General features: G+C 40.1%; 4 protein-coding genes across 8 annotated transcripts; 2 read left to right on the plus strand and 2 right to left on the minus strand.

Moving 5' to 3' along the window:
* Positions 1-4,677: 4,677 nt before the first annotated feature.
* Positions 4,678-7,988, plus strand: LOC112183363 (ACT domain-containing protein ACR6). 3 transcript variants are annotated; one of them, XM_024321717.2, is made up of 7 exons: positions 4,678-4,999; positions 5,327-5,372; positions 5,511-5,625; positions 5,743-5,810; positions 6,168-6,776; positions 6,984-7,088; positions 7,188-7,988. In XM_024321717.2, the coding sequence occupies exons 1-7, from the start codon at positions 4,953-4,955 to the stop codon at positions 7,530-7,532; spliced, it is 1,335 nt and encodes a 444-aa protein (XP_024177485.1). In that variant the 5' UTR covers positions 4,678-4,952; the 3' UTR covers positions 7,533-7,988. The 3 variants fall into 3 exon arrangements, with proteins under 3 accessions (XP_024177485.1, XP_040370409.1, XP_040370408.1); XM_040514474.1 differs by having other exon boundaries at positions 4,679-4,999; positions 5,311-5,372; positions 7,188-7,982; XM_040514475.1 differs by lacking the exon at positions 5,743-5,810 and having other exon boundaries at positions 5,311-5,372.
* Positions 7,989-8,171: 183 nt separating this feature from the next.
* Positions 8,172-10,709, plus strand: LOC112183360 (pentatricopeptide repeat-containing protein At5g14080). The gene is made up of 2 exons (XM_024321716.2): positions 8,172-9,889; positions 10,026-10,709. Exons 1-2 carry the CDS (start codon positions 8,236-8,238, stop codon positions 10,265-10,267), a joined length of 1,896 nt encoding a protein of 631 aa, XP_024177484.1. The 5' UTR covers positions 8,172-8,235; the 3' UTR covers positions 10,268-10,709.
* Positions 10,692-18,472, minus strand: LOC112183359. 3 transcript variants are annotated; one of them, XM_024321713.2, is made up of 10 exons: positions 18,127-18,472; positions 17,298-17,360; positions 17,066-17,160; positions 15,633-16,517; positions 15,305-15,395; positions 15,069-15,227; positions 14,168-14,953; positions 11,831-14,080; positions 11,678-11,750; positions 10,692-11,396 (listed from the first exon to the last, which is right to left on the minus strand). In XM_024321713.2, exons 1-10 carry the CDS (start codon positions 18,191-18,193, stop codon positions 10,943-10,945), a joined length of 4,923 nt encoding a protein of 1,640 aa, XP_024177481.1. In that variant the 5' UTR covers positions 18,194-18,472; the 3' UTR covers positions 10,692-10,942. The 3 variants fall into 3 exon arrangements, with proteins under 3 accessions (XP_024177481.1, XP_040370407.1, XP_040370406.1); XM_040514473.1 differs by having other exon boundaries at positions 11,870-14,080; positions 15,299-15,395; XM_040514472.1 differs by having other exon boundaries at positions 15,299-15,395.
* A 448-nt stretch (positions 18,473-18,920) lies between these two features.
* On the minus strand, positions 18,921-21,034 carry LOC112183365 (60S ribosomal protein L7a-2). The gene is made up of 7 exons (XM_024321722.2): positions 20,926-21,034; positions 20,777-20,827; positions 20,482-20,683; positions 19,788-19,957; positions 19,572-19,700; positions 19,394-19,486; positions 18,921-19,275 (listed from the first exon to the last, which is right to left on the minus strand). The coding sequence occupies exons 1-7, from the start codon at positions 20,926-20,928 to the stop codon at positions 19,144-19,146; spliced, it is 780 nt and encodes a 259-aa protein (XP_024177490.1). The 5' UTR covers positions 20,929-21,034; the 3' UTR covers positions 18,921-19,143.
* Positions 21,035-21,324: the final 290 nt, after the last annotated feature.

The raw sequence follows: 21,324 nt of genomic DNA on the forward strand, positions 1-21,324 counted from the left end.
CACTAGAGTAGTGTCTTAGGAGGCTTATAATCGTCTAGCTTGCCCTTTTACCTCCTTGAGTGTCGAAATACATGTCAATTCTTGAAGAAGAGTACCTGATACTTGGTAATCTATTTGATTTACACAACTTAAATCCCATTACTAGAGGGGTAGGAGCTAACACTATCACAAAATAATTAGAAGACTCGTTGAGAATGCTAATTCACTGTCCTATCCAAAGCCTACTAGAATCTGCCAAAGAACTTCAGTATGAAAACTTCACTATTTGCCTTCTTTCAGAGTATCTGAGTTTGCAATATATCGGGTCAAAGGAAAGAAGATAAAGAGTATATCAGTATATCTGAGTTTGCAATAGATGTCAGCTTATACTGTAGAATAGATGCCATACTGAGAAATCTATAGAAGTGCGGTACTTCTAACTCAACAAGTCAGTTGGCAAGTTTGTGAGACTTTGGATGTAGCACTAACCGGGCATACTCTTATTCAATTGTGAGAGTTCATCAGTATCACGCAGTAAGACAAGGTCTTAGAGTAGAGTTTTGTTGTCTTTTCAACTCTTTGGGCATATTACAGGGGTTTCATGGAAAGGGTCTCTTGTTTAGTGTCAGCATATAGGAATGGAACACTTGGAACATATCCATTGAGTAACAGAACTTCTAAATCAAATTATCTGTATTCTCATTAACATGGAAAGGTGACTCTATCAAATTTTTCTTGCCTTCTTATGGTCTCAGATTCTTTTTTGTTTATAATGGAAATTCTTTATCTAGTTTCAATAGCTTACTGCTGAGCTGAGGTTTACATACGTTGATCAGCATAGCACAGATGACTCCGTTGTTTCGTTGGCCTTAGATTGTGTATAATGAGACCACATCCAAATTGTTTTGAGTAGTGAAGATTTGCTATGTAAGACTGGAAGTTTCTGGGTGCAAATCATGTGGTTCATACTTTTATACAAGTTACAACCAGTAGCTGTGCCAAGATAATTACACCAGAATGAGTTAGGACCTCCGGTCTATTATAAACGAGTGAAGTTTTGTGTTGTATGCTGCTGTGTTGAATAGCTGAGAGAATTATCTGTATTATGTAGTGAAAATGACACTTAAGGCTGTAGGTTATGCTATGTCAGCATTTCTCTCATTCATTCTTGTTACCAAGCAAGCATAATACAGTTGTATTTTGTCTCTTTGCCATCTGATGGAGTTTCTTTCTACTTCTTTTCTCTCCTTTATATGGTGGAGTCTCTTTCTGCTTCTGTCTCTGTTTCAGTATATTTAAGCTTTCGCTGCCCACTTTAGCTATCTTCTAAACCAACTTGGGTGGCACGACTTATAGACAATCCATGATTGCATCCAACTGTCACGAAAATCTCTGATGCATGTCTTCAGTTTCAGGGTAGTTATTCTGATGAATGACTAACTAATTAACTATTCAGTCATTGACTCATTGACTAATGCCTGTCAATTGTCATTCAAGCATCCATGCATTATCAAAATTCTGGGCACTGCGACCTGGGCTTTCCCTATATTGAAGACTGTTACGTGACTTGGATATTGATGTATATATGTTAGTGGTGCTTAGCCTCTGTGTCTGCTCCAGCTCTCCCCTCTTCTCCTTTTCATTTGCTTCCCGTGTTTAATATGCGAAACACCAATATTAATACGTTCACTGACATGTAATTCCTAAAAATCGAGCCAAAGAGTGTCCCAAATGTCTTCAATTAAGTGTGAGAACTGAGAACTGAGAAACGCCTTATTATGGCACACGTTTTTCTGTTGAAAAATTCAAAAATTTTAAAAATTTCATGCACGGGCAAGAAGGATGGCGTCGTAATTCAATTTCATTATGTTTTTTTTTAAGCCAAAATGTCAAAATTTAGAAGGTTGAACTGCGGGCTTGAGCTGTATAACAACTTTTAAGCCTACCTGAGGTGGATCATTTCAGTTTGGTTTAGGCCCAAATTTGAGTTTTCATCTGTACATCTTACTAACTTTGGTTCTCGGTAAACATTCAAAAACTCAAAATTTGACTATATTATCATCCAACACAAATTTTCCTACTTATTTCTTTCTTTTATTTTATAAGTTTTTCTTTTTCTTCTATTATTTTATAATTTACATTATTTAAAATAACATAAGAAAACTTTTGTCCTAAAAAATAAATTGGCGAGTATAGGTTCTCTCGCAATAGCAAGCCTTTGTCGATGATTTATTCTCAGTCAAGATGAGCCGCATTTTATTTAATTTTTTACGTATACCAACTAATTTTTCGTTGGCCAAGATAGGATCATTTTTTAAAAACTTTTTTTACAGATTTTTGCCGAAAACACATTAGTTAATAAACAATCTTACTCACTTAAGAGACAATTGTAAGAGAATGTGAGAGAAAAATGCATCTCAATCACATGTATATTAGATTCAAAAGCTGAAATTATAACAAATTAAAACTGTGTATTTGTTTTCAGTCGTCAGATTCATTTGTTAAAAACTGTCCCTTAAAAATTATTCCTTAAGTGAGCCCTTAGTTAACAATTATGTGTTAGTTTTTATTTTATATCTAATATCATAAGATTTTGCCGACGACTCATTCGTGTACAAATATGTGCGAGTTTTATTTAATTATGGGCATGATATTAGTAGAATAAAATCAATTGGCTAACATAGTTAATTAGTAATAAAGGAATAGATCGAGTTTGTTGTCCTGGATGTGTACGTGTATTGTTCGACCAATATCAACACCTTCGTAGGGTATTAAAGTATTAATGGGTGCATATACTGATGAGTATCTTGAAAAGTGCATCCCTTAAATCATTTAAATCTGGATTGATAGACATAGCTATCAGTCTTATTCTTCACCCATCCCAGTGGCACTAGCAGAATTTCTAAAAACAATTCGATTCATTCGACCTTTCTGGTTTTGGGACCTACGTTTGATTTGTTCTCGTCGCTTTATCAGCCCGCCACCACAACAAGTGTGCGATTTTGCACCGATCAATGTCCCTAATAATGACCTCATTTGGGGTGGCTCTGATTGATTCCTTGCGATCTTATTGCACGCTAATGCATCTTCCAACTATTATCTCTATCGCTATCTACCAGATCGATCAGTGGCTCCGATTGTACCCCAAAGGCCAACTGATGCTAGCTAAGTAAGCTGGCCTGGCCTGGCCTGGCAGTGACATGCATATATGCATCATCGAATATATATCTTAGCTAGCTAGCTATCTAGGTCACCTTATCTCCTTTTTAGCAGATATTTTCATCTATCTCCTTAAGTAATTGACACTTGATAAAAGAACAGCTAGCTGCAGCTGATCTATCTCCCTGGATATTATTCTCCTTCTTGAACATGAATCAAGTACAGTAGCAGCACATACCTAGCTACTCAAATAAATTAGGGGATAATTAATTTAGAATGAGAGAATACCGTACAGTAATTCGATCATAAGGCCGAGACGAATTTCAACTCTTATTGATCCTTATCTGCAGATATATTCCTATATTGATTAAAGCAGCGAATCCCGCCAGTTTACTAACTAGTTAGTTGCCCTGGAAATCAAAAATTCCATGCGTGCCTAAAATGCTCTGCGCTCGAGTCATACATGATTCTATGTTTTCACAGAATCCTAACTTTAGCAACCTAACTATAGTCGGCCTCAGCTGGCCTATAATTCCTTGATTGATATATTACTCTTGGACCATTCATTGGAAAAAGTAATTAATTAGTACGTGCATAGATTAATTACTTGGAGTTTAAATAATATAACTAATAATTACATATGTGATTTTTTCGGATAACAGTATATATTTTGATTAATCATTGGTATATATAATGTACGTGCATCTACTTATAATTTGTCTGTTTCTGGCAATTCCTGGTCTAACGGAATCCTTGCTTTGTTGTTTGGGATACTCCACGTTCCTGGCTTCTATATCACTGATCTCATTTCTCTCATTATCAGCTATCTATCTGATCGATCGAGGAGACACCTCAACCCAAGCGTCTTAGTTGATATATCGGATAAGGTACACAATCTGTTGCTATACAATTAAGTGGTGGCGACTGTCGATGGCTTATCTCACTCGATCATCATATTTTTGGAAGGATTTGCATTCAAACCAAATTTGGTCACAATTGTCAACCGGCCTCCTACGTACGTACTTTGGCTTCACCTAGCTAATTAAGCTTTGTAATTATCATTTATTAGCTGGTCCAAATCCCTACAGGACTACAGGCAATGCAAAATAGTTATAATTCATAAATTGTATGGGTATATTTTAATGATCTAATTTATTTTCTAGAATTCTTTTCACAATGATAATTGACAATTAAGATTTTAAGTTTAAATCTCGTTTCTTTAAGATTTAAACATAACCGTAAGAGCACTAACCGATTAACGTAACAATAATTAAAAAAAAAAAAACTATAACGTAAAAAAACCATAACTGATTTTTTGCCGCCATAAACACCAGAAAGATCTGCACCATAAACACGTGCCTCGCTACCGAACATCACGTGACTTATTCCCCGCTCACCGTACGGATCCAAAAAATGTAAAAAGGGCAATTGACGGACACAGTTAACCGACCGGCCAGCCAATAAAAAAACGACACGTCAGCAAAGTGCACAGGTTACGCGGTTCCTTTCTATAAACGGCTTTTCCGGCCCTACGTCCCCTCACACTTGTGTTTTGAGCACCCTCTTCTTATTCCCAGCACACACTCTCTCTCTCTCTCTCTCTCTCTCCATTTGAGATTTCCTTCAATGTTGGAGGAGGCATCATTGTATATAGGATACTAGTGTGTGTCTTGTCTTTGTTCAAGTATACGTGTTTTTGTGAGGCATACGTTTGTTTGTTGATTTATTCTTTAAAAACCTTCTATTTTAAGGAACTGGGAGGATTGGAGATTTGGGATTGAATTGGAAAAAGAAAAAAAAAGAAGAAGATAGAAATGGATGATGAGTATGCTAAGTTCGTGAGGCGGATGAACCCACCCAGGTAATTATTACATATTCTCCTTTCTGGGTTTTGATTTCTTTTTGTTTTTGGATTTGGCTTCAGTTTCTCTTTTTAATTTTTTGAATAAGTATTTTGAATCTGGAATTTTACATTTTCCTATTGTGCAATTGAACAATCATTTGTTGTTCAATTCAGTGTTATTGGTCTTAATTTGATTATGAAAGTAAGGATATTGGTTTGGTCTTTGATTATGAAAGTGTAGTCACGAAACTTCCGGGTTTGGCCCTTGTAATTGTCCTTTTCTTCTTGTTCAACTTTGTATGAGAAAGCCAGAAGCTTCATATGTTTAGACTCTTGTTCTTGCAGAGTTGTGATTGACAATGATTCTTGTGAGGATGCTACTATTATCCAGGTGAGGGTTTGCACCTTGTGATTTTGTATCTTTGTTGAATATAAAAAGTCAATATGAGTAGATTAATATAATCTATTCAGTTGCATAAGTGTCTTTAATTTCTTGGGTCAACCCTTAATTTCTCTAATTTCTATTCAGGTTGACAGTTTCAACAAACATGGAATTCTCCTAGATGTTGTCCAAGTGCTTGCAGATGTGAACCTTGTCATAACAAAAGCTTATATCTCATCTGATGGAGTATGGTTCATGGATGGTAAGCTTTCCCATGTCAGTTCACCTTTCACTATATGTATTTTCCATTTATCCTCGTCTCCGATCCCCCTCACTATCTTCCTTTTTGCTAAAAATTGTTTTAAATTTCTATTTTCAGTGTTCAACGTGATTGACCGTGATGGCAAAAAAATCAGAGACAAGGACATTATCAATTATATACAAATTGTAAGTACTTGAACAGATTGTTCTAATGTTTACTGTCAAGTAGTCAGAGGGTTGTAATATCTTGTTCTGAAGTTGAAGATCATACTCTTTTGTTAAGCCAAATTATTTTAAGCTCAGTTGAGTATTGCTTCTTGGCGCTTGAATAAAAAGACCTTAGGCCATGAACTCTTTTTCATTATCTAGTTCTAATGTTGGTCATATTTATGGCTTAGGATTGGGCTTGCAAAAATAAAGTTTTGCTCATGACTCCTTCTCTGCATCATCTATGAACTTAGTTTTCAGAAAGACCAAGATATATCAACTTTTGAGACTTGAAAGCAATTCTGCTCATATTTGTTCAACTTGTTAATGTTGCAGAGACTTGAAAGCAATGCCAGCTTTGTACCGTCTATGACAGATTCTGTTGGTGTGACGCCCTCAGAAGAGCATACCTTAATTGAGCTCAGTGGTACTGATAGAACTGGTCTATTGTCTGAAGTGTGTGCTGTTCTTGCAGACCTTCACTGTAATGTGGTAAATGCTGAGATATGGACACACAATGCCAGAGCTGCTGCTGTAGTTCATGTCACAGATGAAACCACTGGTTGCGCAATTAAAGATCCAGCGCGCCTCGCTTCAATAAAGGAGCTGCTTTGCAATGTCCTCAGAGGAAACAATGAGTTGAAGGCTGCCAAAATGACGCTTGCAACCTCTGGAGTTACAAATAGAGATAGAAGGTTGCATCAGATTATGTTTGCCGACAGAGATTATGAAAGGGTTGGAAGAGCTGAATTACGCAGAGTTGAGGATAAGGGCTCAAGACCTCAAGTAACTGCCTTTGATTGCAGTCAGAAGGATTACACTGTCATTACTATGAAGGCAAAAGATCGACCAAAATTGTTGTTTGACATCATTTGCACTTTAACGGACATGCAATATGTGGTATTCCATGGAATGGTCAATACAGGGAGGACAGAAGCTTATCAGGTAAGATTAAATTGCTAGAGTAATTTCTCATATGGAGTAATTTAACATACTGAAAACTACCATAAATCTTTTGCTCATGGGGTAAAATGTTTTGATGAGTCAATAATGCTGAAATTTAGTGGCAAGTTTTGCGGTTTGGGTTGGGGATATGCTTGCTTATAACTATTTATTGCTTTCCACCTAATAGGACAAGGTATGTTTATGTAGGAGTTTTATATTCGACATGTTGATGGAGTTCCTATAAGCTCAGAAGCCGAGCGAGAACGTGTCGTGCAGTGTCTTGAAGCAGCCATTGAAAGGCGGGCATCTGAGGTACATCCATGAACTTTTAACTAATGAAAAACTTCTTGTTCAATTATCATCATCTTCATAACTGTACCAATTCATATTGCTTTGCCAATTGCCATATAGGGGCTTGAACTACAACTGTGCACTGATGACCGGGTTGGACTTCTCTCAGATATCACTCGGATATTCAGGGAGAACAGTTTGTCTATCAAACGAGCAGAAATTTCAACTAAAGGTGGAAAAGCTTTGGACACTTTCTATGTCACAGATGTGACAGGAAATCCAGTTGATCCCAAGATGATTGATTCAATTCGCAGAGAGATTGGCCAGACCATACTGCAGGTGAAATGCAATTCAACCCCTCCACCACCAAAGTCCCCTCAAGGGACAACAATGGGATTTCTCTTTGGGAACTTGTTCAAAGCTCGAAGTTTCCAGAGTCTTAAATTAATCAGATCCTACTCTTAGTTTCTCTTTAGAACTACAAACTGTAAAAAGGTTATCCATGCTTCAAGTCTATATAAGTATACAGGAATTAAGGAACACTGTATATGGCCACCCTAAACCTGCAAAGCTGACTTTTAAGAGTAGAAGAAACCCAAAAACCAATCTATACTGTAAAAGCTAGTGGTTGGGTTTGCATATATTTATGTAAATGAATGTGTGTATAATGTACATAGTGATGTGCAGAGGTTGTAGAAAGATAGAGCGTTATATGCTAATACTAGTGTTTAGAAGAATAGAAGAAACCCAAAAGCCAATCCATACTGTAAAGCTAGTGATTGGGTTTGTATATATTGTACATATGTAAATGGAAGTGTATATAAATATACATAGTGATGTGCAGAGGTTGTACATAGATTGAAATTTGTACAGATAATTTAGCTCCATGAAATATGATGTAAATATATAGATAAATTTGCATTTTTGTGCTCCATTTAGTCCCATTTTTGTCGTAGCTTTCACCCTAAGTCAAAGAGGGGGCTCTCATTTTATAGAATGGGGCTCTAATGACACGTTTTAATGTTAAGTTTTTTTTATCACATTTCGACAAATCAACTATGGGATCGACCAGAGACCCCAACACTAATTTAGTTATTTTAAATAGAAAGACAAAAAGCTTGGTCCTCTGTTTACTTGTATCTGGCGCCAAAACTGTGTTGCAAACGAAATGAAAGCTCCGTCGGCGGCAACCGAGTTAGCGAGTCGAATAAGCCGAGTTCTGATCTCCGCTTCCAACAACACAAGGCCGACTCGCTCATGGAACCCTTCACTCGAGAACGCTCTTCACCGCCTCGGTTGCCGCGACTCACTGAGTCCACAACTCGTCGCCCGAGTCATCGATCCTTTCCTCCTCAACCACCACTCCCTCGCTCTCGGCTTCTTCAACTGGGCTTCTCAGCAGCCCTCCTTCTCCCACACCTCCACCACCTACCAATCAGTCCTCAAGTCTCTTTCTTTTTCCCGCCAATTTTCCGCCATTGATGCTCTGCTCAAGCAAGTCAGAGCCCAGAGAATCGGCCTCGATGCATCGGTCTATCGCTCCGTGATTGCTTCGCTCATCATAGGAAAGAAAACCCACAATGCCTTTTTGGTGTTCGGCGAGGTTGGGATTGAAGATATTGGGCATGAGATTTGCAACTCACTCTTGGCTGCTCTGGCTTCTGATGGGTATTTGGAGCATGCCCAGAAGCTGTTTGATGAAATGACTCTGAGAGCTGTGCCTGTGAGCACCGCTGGATTTGGTGTGTTTGTGTGGCGGCTATGCGGAAACGCTGAATTGAGTAAGATATTGAGTATGTTAGATGAGGTTAGGAGGAGTGGCTGGTCGATCAATGGGTCCGTCGTAGCGCTTCTGATCATTCACGGGCTTTGTAGGGCTTCGAGAGTGTCAGAGGCTTTCTGGGTGCTGGATGAGCTGAGGAATAGAGAGTGCAAACCTGATTTCATGGCGTATAGGATTGTTGCTGAAGCTGTTCGGTCTACTGGGAATGTGGTTGATACAGAAAAGGTTTTGAAGAAGAAGAGAAAGCTAGGTGTGGCTCCGAGGAGTAGTGATTATAGGGAGTTCATACTTGGCTTGATTTCGGAGAGACGGATATATGAAGCGAAAGAGTTGGGAGAAGTGATAGTTAGTGGGAACTTTCCAATCGAAGATGATGTTCTCAATGTGTTGATAGGGTCTGTGTCAACTATTGATCCTGGCTCTGCAATGATGTTTTTCAAGTTCATGGTTGGAAAAGCGAGTTTCCCAACTCTTTTGACATTGAGCAATTTGTGTAGGAATCTAAGTAAGCGTAGCAACTGTGATGAATTGCTGGAAGTTTTTCAACTTTTGTCTTCTGGTGATTATTTTAAAGATTTGGAGACTTACAACGTGATGGTGTCATTCCTGTGCAAAGCAGGAATGGTGAAGGAAGCCTATGGGGTACTTCCAGAGATGAAGAAGAAAGGGTTAAACCCAGATCTTTCAACTTATAATTCTCTTATTGAAGCATGTTGTAGGGAAGATCTATTGAGGCCTGCTAAAAGGCTGTGGGATGAAATGTTTGCAAATGGGTGCAGAGGAAATTTGAAGACTTACAGTATCTTAATTCATAAGTTTTCGGAAGCAGGCCCAGTTGATGAGGCTCTAAGGCTCTTTTACCACATGTTGGGAAGAGAAGTTACACCCGATGCGATGACTTGCACAACTCTACTTGAAGGGCTTTGTCAAGACACAAAGCTTGAAGCTGCTTTGGAAGTTTTTGACAAGTGTGTTGAACAGGATTTGATGCTTGCCCAATCTGTGTTGGGTACATTTATCCTCTCTTTATGCAAAGCAGGTAGGTTCTGTACACATGATATGTATTGGATGCTGCAGTTTTCACAGCATTTAACTTTATGCTCCTCTAATTTAAGTTTTTGTGTGCTAGTTCCAGGTGATTTGGCTTGTTGCTTATGTGTTTGTGCTCTGTGCAGGTCTTTTTCTTGCCGCTTCTAGGTTACTCTGCCGCCTCAGTTTTGATATAGCACATTCAGATTCTCATGTAGTTTTGCTGAAGTGTTTAGCCGATGCTAAAGAGATTCCAGTGGCCATTGAACACATTAACTGGGTTCGCCAAGCTTCACCCTCCATGTTGCAAACTATTTCAAACGAACTAGCATCGACTTCTTCTTCTCCAACACCAGAGCCAATTTTACTGTTGCTTCAAACAATTTAGAAATTTTCAGGGCTCAAGCAATAATAATGCTTGGAAGATAGTTCGGCTCATATCAGGTTCTATACGCAGCACAGATTGCTCAGAGGTTTAGTTCAAATGCCGCATGTAGCTTCCCAAGACCATGCCAAAATAAATTTCATTTGAATTCTGATGTCTACCAAACATCTTTGGAAGATGTCATACCAGCTTGAAACAATGCTTGCCGGGATTTTCAGCTCATGTTTGGTTCTATGCCATGCCATACGATTGTATTTGTTCAAGCTGGCGGAGACGCTTGCTCTGAAACTCATTCCAATGTCGCATGAAGTTTGTCGGTGAAGCTACAGAGCAAAACGGGTAAATTTGCTCCGTTTGGGCTGACCAGATACCAGCCATATACTTTTGCTATTGTCGAAATAAAACAAAGAGTGTAAAACGAACACAGTTCATCGAGGTTTCTATACTTCTATTGCTATGCTTCTTACAAAATTTGAATTGTTTACACCTCTATATATACCAGTCAACCAATGAAACGCTTCGAAACTGCGTATCTACCTTCTGATTGAGATGACTGGAAAACTAAAGGTCAACTATACATCTCAAGTTAGCTGTACATTTTTTATACCTGAACAGAATAATGATATTAAAACATATGTCAATCTGGCCATGTCTGTCACCAAGCATGGTTCTGTTGCGTCACTCATCAAGGCGATGGATCTCACCCATCATGATCCGGTTGCTGGATACCTTAAAGCCAAGGAGAGCAGGATCGATCTGTCTTCCTTTCTTGCCTTTCTTCTTGCCAGTTCGCCCCACTTGGCCACCTCCATCGGATGACTCCACTGCACCCCTGCTGGCTACGTCAGCCTCTGGAATGACTGGTTTCTTGAGCACATCTATGAAGGATGTCTCAGAGACACCAGCATCACTGTAAGATGAAGTCCTCCTAAACTGTGCATCATTTTTCCTAGATGCCCGAGATTCAGAGATCAGTGTGGCAGCAGGATTTTTTTCAGAAGTTCTGAGGCTTATGGAGCTTCTTGGCTTGACAGGCAGAGAGAGTGCAGACTCAGACGAAACATCCTGTGAAGATAAGACGCGGCGTCTCTGTGTAGCACTGTCAAACCCTTTAGTTATAGTAGACGGCAGCCTGTCAATAGAGAATAAAGAATACATTGATTAACATCTGAAACACGCTACAGCATGTAATATTATTTGTGCTACAATTTCTGAAGCAATATGTTGCAATATGACTTTTTTCCATATTATTTTCCTTAAGAGGTTTCCACTGCTGCTGATACTAGTATACCACTGCTGCTGATACTAGTATACTAGCATCAATGGTCAATGCTACCTACAATCAGAAAATTCATTCTCACATACATACAACATATAATCCACACAAAGAAAGTAAAAGGCAAAAGAATCTACCTCCCATCAGAAACATCTTCTCCAAGTGATTTATCTAATCCCATCTCAGAGCTGTGAAAACCCCCACATCCACCTGAACCATTGAAAAAGCTTCCTGCTCAGTTTAATTAGAAAATGATATTACCCAAGGCATTAGAATATTTCAAAAATTACCAGCACTGCTCAGTGAGCTATGCCTGCTATGGGTATTACTAGGTAGTTCCCCGCTCTCAATGGCTGTGTCTTGTTGGTTTGCCATGTTGCCTTCATGAGGAGCATCCCTGGTTCCTGACAAGAATTGAGCGTCCATAAATGCTCTGGAATCAGATCTTCTTGCCAGATTACTTGGTTGCTCATTCATACCATAACTACCCAACTGATCTTGCAACAAGAGACTAAAATTTGAACTCTGTGGGCCTTCTGTGAAGCAGTTGCTCATACCAACTGACTGATCTGGAAGAAGATTTAAAGGAAGATGTACAGAGCCTCCCTGACTTCTGCATGAGGATAAGTGATGCTGATAATCAACTTCTGATGACTGTGTAGGCTGATGACCAAGTTTTTGATGAAGGTCCATCAAAATTTGTTTGGAGTGTTCCTTATCACCGTTAGTTGAAGCCAACCTATTTGAAGCAGTAAAAGCAATGGTGTCTTCCGTGTCTCGTCGTTTTTGCTCAGCATCAAGATGCAAATAAGGCATTACTGCTTCAGTGCAGCTACTTTCTAGCTGCCCATTGTTCCCAGATGGCAAGCTTTCAAAAGTAACTGGATGAGAAGCATAAAACTCATCAGAAACCAAACGACGGTGAGAGGTTACGCCAGATGATAGAGATCCACGCTCATCAATAGAGGAATTAAGCCGATATTGTTCCCTCACCTCTAGATCTTGTCCACGTATGTTTGCAATATCCAAGTTCATTCCATGAGAACCAGCAGGAACAGAGAATCTATCAAATTCCATAGAGTTAGATTCATAAAACCCTCCCTGAGGTCTCTCCTTAGAGGCATGACTCCAATCGTTATGGCTTGGTTCCTGTTCATTGGATGGAAACCTCTGCTGTTGCTGGTAATTTTCTGAAGAATTATGCCCCAACATGTGTGCCTGGTGATGCCCAACGGGATCCCTCAAAAAAGGACCTGCTTCATCTGCAAACCAAGGCCCACCAATACGCCTTTCCCCTTCTATCTGCTGCTGCTCTCTAAATGCCAAAGATAATTGCTGTGCTTGCAACTCTTGTTCATTAAGACGAAGTGGCAGCTCTGAAGTGTTCCTATTCCCTTGCTTGGCCTGCGATATGAGGTCAAAAAAATCAGTCTGTCCTTGGAGTGCACCCTCGCCCATAGTTGCTTGGATGATCTGCTCTAGCGAGGGATCGTGCCTTGATGAATGAGATACATGGTGCAAATCATTTGGAAGGTGGTTACTGGAATGTAACTGATCATGAAGGTTGGCTCGTGTAGCATCCATCTTCCACTGCCCATAACCATCAGACATTTGTCGATTCAATAATTGTTCGAGGAGCAATTGTTCGGCTTGGGACTGCTGTTGTTGCTGCAATTTTTGTTGATGGCGAAGGTGCTGCTGCAAGTGGTGCTGAGGCGGAAGCTCCAATTGATGCTGCTGTTGCTGAAGCTCCAATTGGCGCTGCTGCTGAAACTCCAACTGCCGCTGTTGCTGATGACGCTGCAGCTGCTGAAGCTCCAGCTTCCGCTGCTGCTGTTGTTGAAGCTCCAAATGGTGTTGCTGCTGTTGCTGAAGCTCCAACTGGCGTTGTTGCTGTAGCTCCAACTGGCGCTGTTGCTGTAGCTCAAACTGGCGCTGTTGCTGTAGCTCCAACTGGCGCTGCAGCTGTAGCTCCAACTGGTGCTGCTGCTGAAGCTCCAAGTGGTGAAGTTCCAACTGGCGCTGCTGCTGTAGCTCCAACTGGCGCTGTTGCTGGAGTTCCAATTGCCGCTGCTGCTGCTGTTGAAATTCCAACTCGTGCTGCTGCTGACGATGAAACTCAAACTGGCGTTGTTGCTGAAGCTCCAATAGGCGATGCTGCTGCTCTTGACGCTGTAGTTCTATTAGATGTTCCATATCAGGCACTACTTGATGCATTGGGATATTAGGATTATTCAACCAACTCAGTTTGGAGATACCTCCCTCAAACAAGGTATCTCTAAACTGAGCCTGATCATCCATGCCTAAAGACACATTGGAAGCTTGAGCAGGTCTTAAATGAGAGCTGCCTCTGAGCTCAGACATCAACAGGCCAAAAGGGTGCAACTTATCATCCTGGCGATTAGGCAGGTCACTTTCGGAAACTTCATTTGAAAGGGAAGGAAGGCTTGGGGAATTTGAAAATGAGCCCTGAATATCAGCTGAAGGTCTCCTCAGAGGAAAATCACTGCTACTTTTAGGCCTTCCGGGAAACACTATTTCTGTAAAACAAAAAGAAAAGCAATTAGAGTCACAGAATTGACAGGTGATGATAATATAAAAAGGATGAGTTGATAGACACAGCATACCCTCATCTTCTTCAACGTAATTTTGAAACCTTTGATTATCAAGGTACTGGAGTTCAGAGTTGTAACCATTATTAGGTATTCTCGAGTGCAAATCATCACTCAAGGTAGGTTCAAGTCCAGATGAAGTCCAGTGTTGGATATTTAGAATGTTAGACTCCTCATAGTGAGGAGCAGTTTTTCTCTCTTCCAGGATGCTTCCAACACCACCAAATGATTCCATGTTGGTAGGCAAATTGGAGTTGGAGACCAATCCAGATTTAGTGTTCAGATTTGGCATCATTTCACCGAGTTCTTGAAAAGGAGAACCATTAGGAGCATCAGCCAAGCGCACCAGTAAGTCAGTTCCAAAGAATCCTTGATCAAACCATGAAATTATGTCGATCCCCAGGAAAGGTCCCTGGATGTTTCCTTGAGGATCAAGATAGCATAAACTTAAATCCTCAAATGAGACAACCCTTTCCAGATCTGCCTTCTCGTTGCTCTTGACATATTGATCACTACTCGAGGTTTGCTGTAGAGAAGGAATGTGAAAAAGTGAACTTGAATCATCAGGAAGCTGGCTACCAATCACAGTAGTAGCTGGTTCAAAATTTTCCGACATAGAATGCTTTGGAAGACCAAAATCTCTCACATCCTGGCATCCAGAAATTCTTAGTTCAGCGACACTATTACTGAGGCCATCAATCTCCCCAGCACTTTTGCAATCATAGTTCTTTGAAGCAACCAGATTTGATCCATCAGCAACTGCTGTGACAATAGGAACTCTGCGCTCACCTTCAACCCATTCTGGAAAGAAGTGTGGAAGTGTATTAATAAACATACAAAAAAAAAAACCAATCTTTCCAAGTTTCAAACCAAAAAAAGAAATTCAGAATGACAAGGTTCAACCAGTTTTCTTTACCATTTAAAATATGTGTCCGTGGGCCACAGATAGTTGAGACCTCAGTACCGATAACTGGAAAAGAATTGTTTAAGATGGGCTCTCCAGTAGATAGGGCATTTTCTTCAGTCTGCAGTGAAATCTTTTGATCTTCCTTTCTTAAGGAGGCATTACTAGTTCCTGAGTAGATAAAAAAACCTCATATCAGAAAGAAATCATTAGTTTATCAGGCAAAATGCCAAAATAACAACCTTTACCATCATCATTTAACACATTCTTTTCTCTGGAGGAACTGCACAACATTTCACTGCTAGTGATTCTTCCCTTCCATATATCTTCCATAACAGCCTGAAACACACACCAGACAGATTCCAGTGATGACAGAAACAAGTTAGTGATTACTTAAATGTCTATTACAAATTCTGGCTTCATCTGAACTAAGTCTGATGCATCCTAAAGAGAAATAACATTATGACAACACAAACATTTGATTGAGTTATTAAATATATGTATTATGTAATATACATTATTCAGAAGATACATAGATAAATACTTAAATAGAAACTAGGGATAAAATAGATATACCTCTTCTTCTGCATGAGGTGCAGAAAAGGCCAATGGCTCAATAGAGCCCACTTGGGTAATTGGAGAGACATGCTCCATCCCATCAGGCACAATATCGAAAGTTGATTCTATCTTTTGCTTACGATAGATATCAAGGAGCTTTCCCCTGGGGTAACGATACTTCTCATTAAAGGGGCCAGTGTTTCCCAATACACTTTGATTCTGATCCAGAACAGACCCGATAGTGGATACAGAGGAAGGTTTTCCAATCTGTAGGCTACCATTAGTCTTGGACCTCCCTCGGCCAGAAGCAAATCCTACTTTTTCCACCTGTCCTCTGGCCATCCCAAATCCCGGTGCGGCACGGTATGGGGCTGGCCCCCCGGACTGAACCTCCATGCGATGGCGTGGCCTCCATTTATCGCGAGAATCACCATCACGTTCAGGAATTGCACGATTGCTACTGACAAGAGACTGCTTGTCAACATGAGCATCTTCTCTCTCAAGTTCTGTCTTCTCTATTCGAGAGTCCTTGTCTTTATCTTCAGGGCCCCACCTTGATGACCATTTGTTGTCTCTCCGGGATTCATGCCAGCGATCAGAAGACAAAATTTTATTCTCACTAACATCCCTAGTAGAAGGGCCACCTGCTCGATGATCTTCTGCTCGATTCTCAGCAATATCCCTAGTTGAAGTGACTCCTACACGGCGATCTTCTTTTTTGCGATCCCTCCTACCAAGTAAGCCTGTTTCTCTCTCCTCCTCACGCCAGCGACGGTTAACATCTAAATCAGGTGCATTCCTCCTCCAATCTTTTCTGTCCCGAGAACCATCTGAACGCCAAATGTCTCTCGCATTGGAATCAATAGAGTTACCATGCGACAAAGACCCTGGTGCATGGATTTCCTGCCATGATCAAGAAATAACATAAGAGAAAAAAGTGATTTCTAATCGTTTTGATCATTTATAACCAATCCTTCACACACAAAAGGTACTATACCAACATTTTCTTCCCTCTAACATTGGGTTATACAGATGACTTCAAACATGCCCAGAAAATTGTGAAATTGAAGTCAGAGGCGGGGAATCCTGACAAGTCTTGACATTATATACCAACCTCAAACAGCATTCATAGTATAAACTATGAATGCTAGACAATGTAGTCTGCAAGCATTATTTCAGTAAACATGGTCTGTATATTCCCTCTATTGCAGCCATTGAGATAAACAGACACAACTACTGGCAAACAAAATTCCAATGGACCAATAAACAGGTGCCTTACTGTCACTAGTATAAATAGCTTAGTTGCCCTTGACTATAACAAATGTCTAATGCACACACCCTCACCACATAAACCTACATAGCCTGGCCTACTTTTTCAAAAACTTGTTGAATACAACTTAGTAAACTACAAATAAAAGCATTTGTACAAACTAAAATTGGAATGCACATACTCCTGATGTTCCACTTGCAAGTGGCTTAGCCTCAACTGATTTAGCATGTAGCCATTGTGGTGACAAAGGTATGCTGCTCTCAGATGCTAAATGATCTGCAATTAAAAACGTAATAAATTAATAAACGCCAGGCAGCCACTGTATTTATTATAAAATGGTAAAATGATTAGCTAGTAGGTGAGCATTCTTGTATATGGAAAAACAATACAAGCATATAAAAGTGCAAAGCCACCTTTTGAATCATCAAGTGACCCCGTTAGAGCCTTTCCCTCAGCATTTCCTTCCAAGGCTCCATCTAGCATAGCAGAAAACTCAATGGTTCACAAACCAAGTGGATATATAAATTCACTCAAATTCATCAGAATGCAAATTATCTGTAATTGGAAAACAAAACAGTCCATGCCCTCAACAGCATTGAGTAAAAACAAAGTAAGGGGGAAATCGGTGACCATCACTTGAAAAAAAAAAAAAAAAAAACAGCCAGGACTTCAAGATGACACAAGACCATCGACTCAAACCAAGAAATTCTAATTATTCAGAGCGCAAACCACATACCAACGAGTCAGTGAGCCAAACAGTTGAATCTCCTACTTCAATAGAAAAATAGGTATCCACCTTAAGAGTTAAATCAAGATACATGCACGGTAGTAACAGAAGAAGAACATTGCAACTAATAGAGAGAGAGCAGGAGTCTTCGATGCAACTAATACAAGAACATCACTCTTGCAACTAACCTAATTATTCCCAAACAGAGTCAAACCAAATTCCTTGTTCAAAATCAACATCAAAAGCCAAACCAATAAGAACATCCAACAATTTCTTAATCCAACAAATCAGATACCGGCCCTCCGTGCTTTTGAGGTAACAAACCTAATTCAAAATCGGCCGGAATAACAGAAATTTCAAATGCATAGGTGCGGATACCGGAACCAGAGAGAGATTGGAACAGAGAGAAAGATCTAGCAAAGAATGGAATGAAAATAAAAGAGAAGAAAAACAAAGAAAGAAATCGAATGCAATGCGGAGAGATAAGGAGAGAGGAGAAGCTGAAGAAGACAAACCTTTGGTGGCGGAGAAGATCGGCGAGGGGAGGAGATCTTGAGGGAGACTGACTTTTCCGTGAGCCATCGTCAACGAATCAATTGCTGCAGGAATTTGAAAAGCCAAAGATACTAAATTAAAAGACGAAATTAGCTTTCTGCAAGCCAAAACTTGCAGATTACGAAAATGGCCGAGGGGAGAACCAGACGGGGAGAGATTGATTTCTAGGGTTTCGGGAATTGCAGGGTTTGCCAAATGAGAGAGAGAGAGAGAGAGAGAGAGAGGGTTTGGGTTGGTGAATCTCTATGTATGTGTTGATCAGAACAAACAGGCAGGCAGGCAAAGCGAGTGTGTGTGTATTTTTGTGGAGAGCTTGCAAATATCTCTTCTCCTATTTATGCTATATTGCCATTCCAATTTCATTTTTCAGTTAAATTTACTTTTTTTCTCAACTGTAAAATCTTTTTTTTTTTTCCTTATTGTGCGATATTTCCGCATCAGTTAAACTGTAAAACTACTTCGCTAGCTTCATTCACGTATATTTGTGTCTCCATTTTCCGCATCGGAAAAAATGGTTGTTACGTTAGAGATTTGAAAACGAAGGTTAAACCATCGCACATTTTTATTGAGAGCTCAAACATTACGCCGTGTGATTCAAGACCAAATTACCAAGAGAGTGACGATTAGATTTATTAGATATGCATTTGGCATACCACGTATCCAAAGTCGCATTACTCGACAAATGAAAATGATTAATCTAACAAAGTCAAAAGTTTTAACCTTTAAAACATATAAAATGGGGCACAAATAAATCATTGCCAGAGCAGAAAACCCAACATGGTATACCGAAGGCAAAAACTTGTCCATTAAGTCTGACACAAACAGTTGCAGCTTTCAGGAAATACGTCTTAAATACCAAATCACTTTTAAGCAAAGCTGCATTTGATAAAAGGAAACAAAATCTCTGCTACAATAAGAAATCCAGTAGATACTCAGAAGCATAAACTAAGTAAAATCACAATACACCGTGACCAAAATTAAGTCATTCTTTGAGCAGCTTCCTTGGCAAGGAGCCTCTCCTTTGCCTTGGTCTTGGCCTGCGATTTGGAACCCATGATGCCACCACCCCACTTCTTCCTGTATTCCTCATACTTGTCATTGAAGTTGGCCTGCATTGCAAGTGAAAATCAAACAGATTAAACATAGCAATCAACAAAAACAGTGATTCATTCTAAACCCCAAACAACTTCCACAGAAACTGTCATTATGTATTTCATTTGAACCCACCTTGATAGCCTCCAAGACCTTGCTGAACTCCATTTTGTCTTCATTCTTGACCGTTGTTAGGCACAAAACTGAGGCAGTTTTCTGGTGAACAATCTGGCAGAAGAGAAGATAAAAGTTTATTCAAGTAGCCATGGCATGATAGAACAAAAAAACAGTATGTATAAGTACGGAGAATTACCGCTCCCAAACGTGCTTTGCCCTTCACAATGCAGTAGGGGATCTCCATCTTCCTGCATAAAGCAGGGAGCCATACAACCAACTCAATTGGATCGACATCATGAGCGATAACCACAAGCTGGGCCTTGTTCTGCAAATAAATGCATTATAGAGAATGTCACTCAAACAGAATCAATAATAAGGAAATACAACATTAGTAGAAGGTAGAGAATAATACCTGCTCAATGAGGTAGGTGACATGGTTGAGACCGTACTTCACAACAATAGGCTTCTTGGCTTCAACAGTCTTGCCTTCAGTCTCTGCCTGCGCCCTTTTCAAAAGACGCTCCTTCTTCTCGGCTTTGTCTTCAGGCCTGTACTTCAGGAGCATCTTGAACAGGCTTGTAGCTACGGGCAAGCATAAAAAATGGATATATCAAATTGAGTAGTCCATACAAGCCAAACCAACATCAATCTTGCTCCCCACATAAACCACTCATACAGAGGATGACAAACACTAGCATAAACTCACACAAACATGTCCGAGAGTACTCAACAGTTACTCTGAATTTAAATAAGGGGCATAGTCATGCAATTGCAATGAACTTTGGAAAAGAAACTACCAAGGGAAATACTCATGACCAAACACTGGAATTATCTAGCAAAAGCACTGAACATTTCACTCTACGTGAAACAAAATGGAAACGATAACTATGACAAGTATTACAAAGGATACACATACATAGTGCATATTAACATCAAAGCAAGCATCAGACTTCAGATTTTAATACTGGCAAAGCCACAGTAACGAAAACTCACTCACTCTCCCAACACACATGAATACTCAATCACAAATTAACAGCAAAATGCACTCTAATCCATTCTACTAAGATAATTATGTGCGAAACAAAAGAAAAGGATCGAACACGTACCGAGGTTCTTATCAAGGGTCTTGGTGAACTGATTGAGAGCTGGTGGGACCTTGAGCCTCTGCTTGAGGATCCTCTTCTTCCTCTGAATCTGAACAGCCTTGGGCCATTTGACGAACCGGGTCAGATCCCTCTTCGGAGGCAATGCCCCCCCGATCCCGAACTGCTTCGGGCGCTTCTCGAACAGTGGGTTCACCACCTTCTCCTGTCAAGCCACCCACCGCAATCAGTCAAAACACACTAAATCTTACAACTGCAAAATTGAAACATCCATAAGAATTAAGGGGCAGAGAGTTACCGGCTTCTTCTTAGAAGCTGCGACTGGGAGCTTTCCACCTTTCTTTGGACCCTGAAAACGATTAGGTTAACCAAATGAATTAGGTGAACAGATAGGTAGAGCCGGAGAGAAGAGAAGAGGAGGAGGAGGAGGCGGAGGGTGGTGCTCACCATTGCGGCAGCTGCTTCAATTTGCTTGGAAGACTGCGAAGTGCGAACGGCGTAAACCCTAAATGAAAACCTCGGGCTTATGTTTCGGTTATATACTAGCAAACTGGGTCTGTATGCGGGCGGGGGCTTAGGTTAGTTAAAGCGCGAGTGCTTAAGCCCAATAACAAACAATGGGCCCAAATGGTTTAGGAGGGTGAGCCCAACCTAATCCAATATTTTAGGCTCGATAGAATATGTTGTGGTTGAGCGAGAACTCAATATCAAGCTCAATGAGAATTGGCTCGCAACAGCTTGAATATCCTTTGAAACTAGCTCAAATATGTTTGTGCTTAAGTATATTTAATTTTCACATTTGATGCTTTTAAAGAGTTAATTGTTGATTGTTGTTGTGGATGGTTA

This window comes from Rosa chinensis, chromosome 2 (assembly GCF_002994745.2).
Source record: "Rosa chinensis cultivar Old Blush chromosome 2, RchiOBHm-V2, whole genome shotgun sequence".
In the NCBI taxonomy this organism is placed as follows: Eukaryota; Viridiplantae; Streptophyta; class Magnoliopsida; order Rosales; family Rosaceae; genus Rosa; species Rosa chinensis.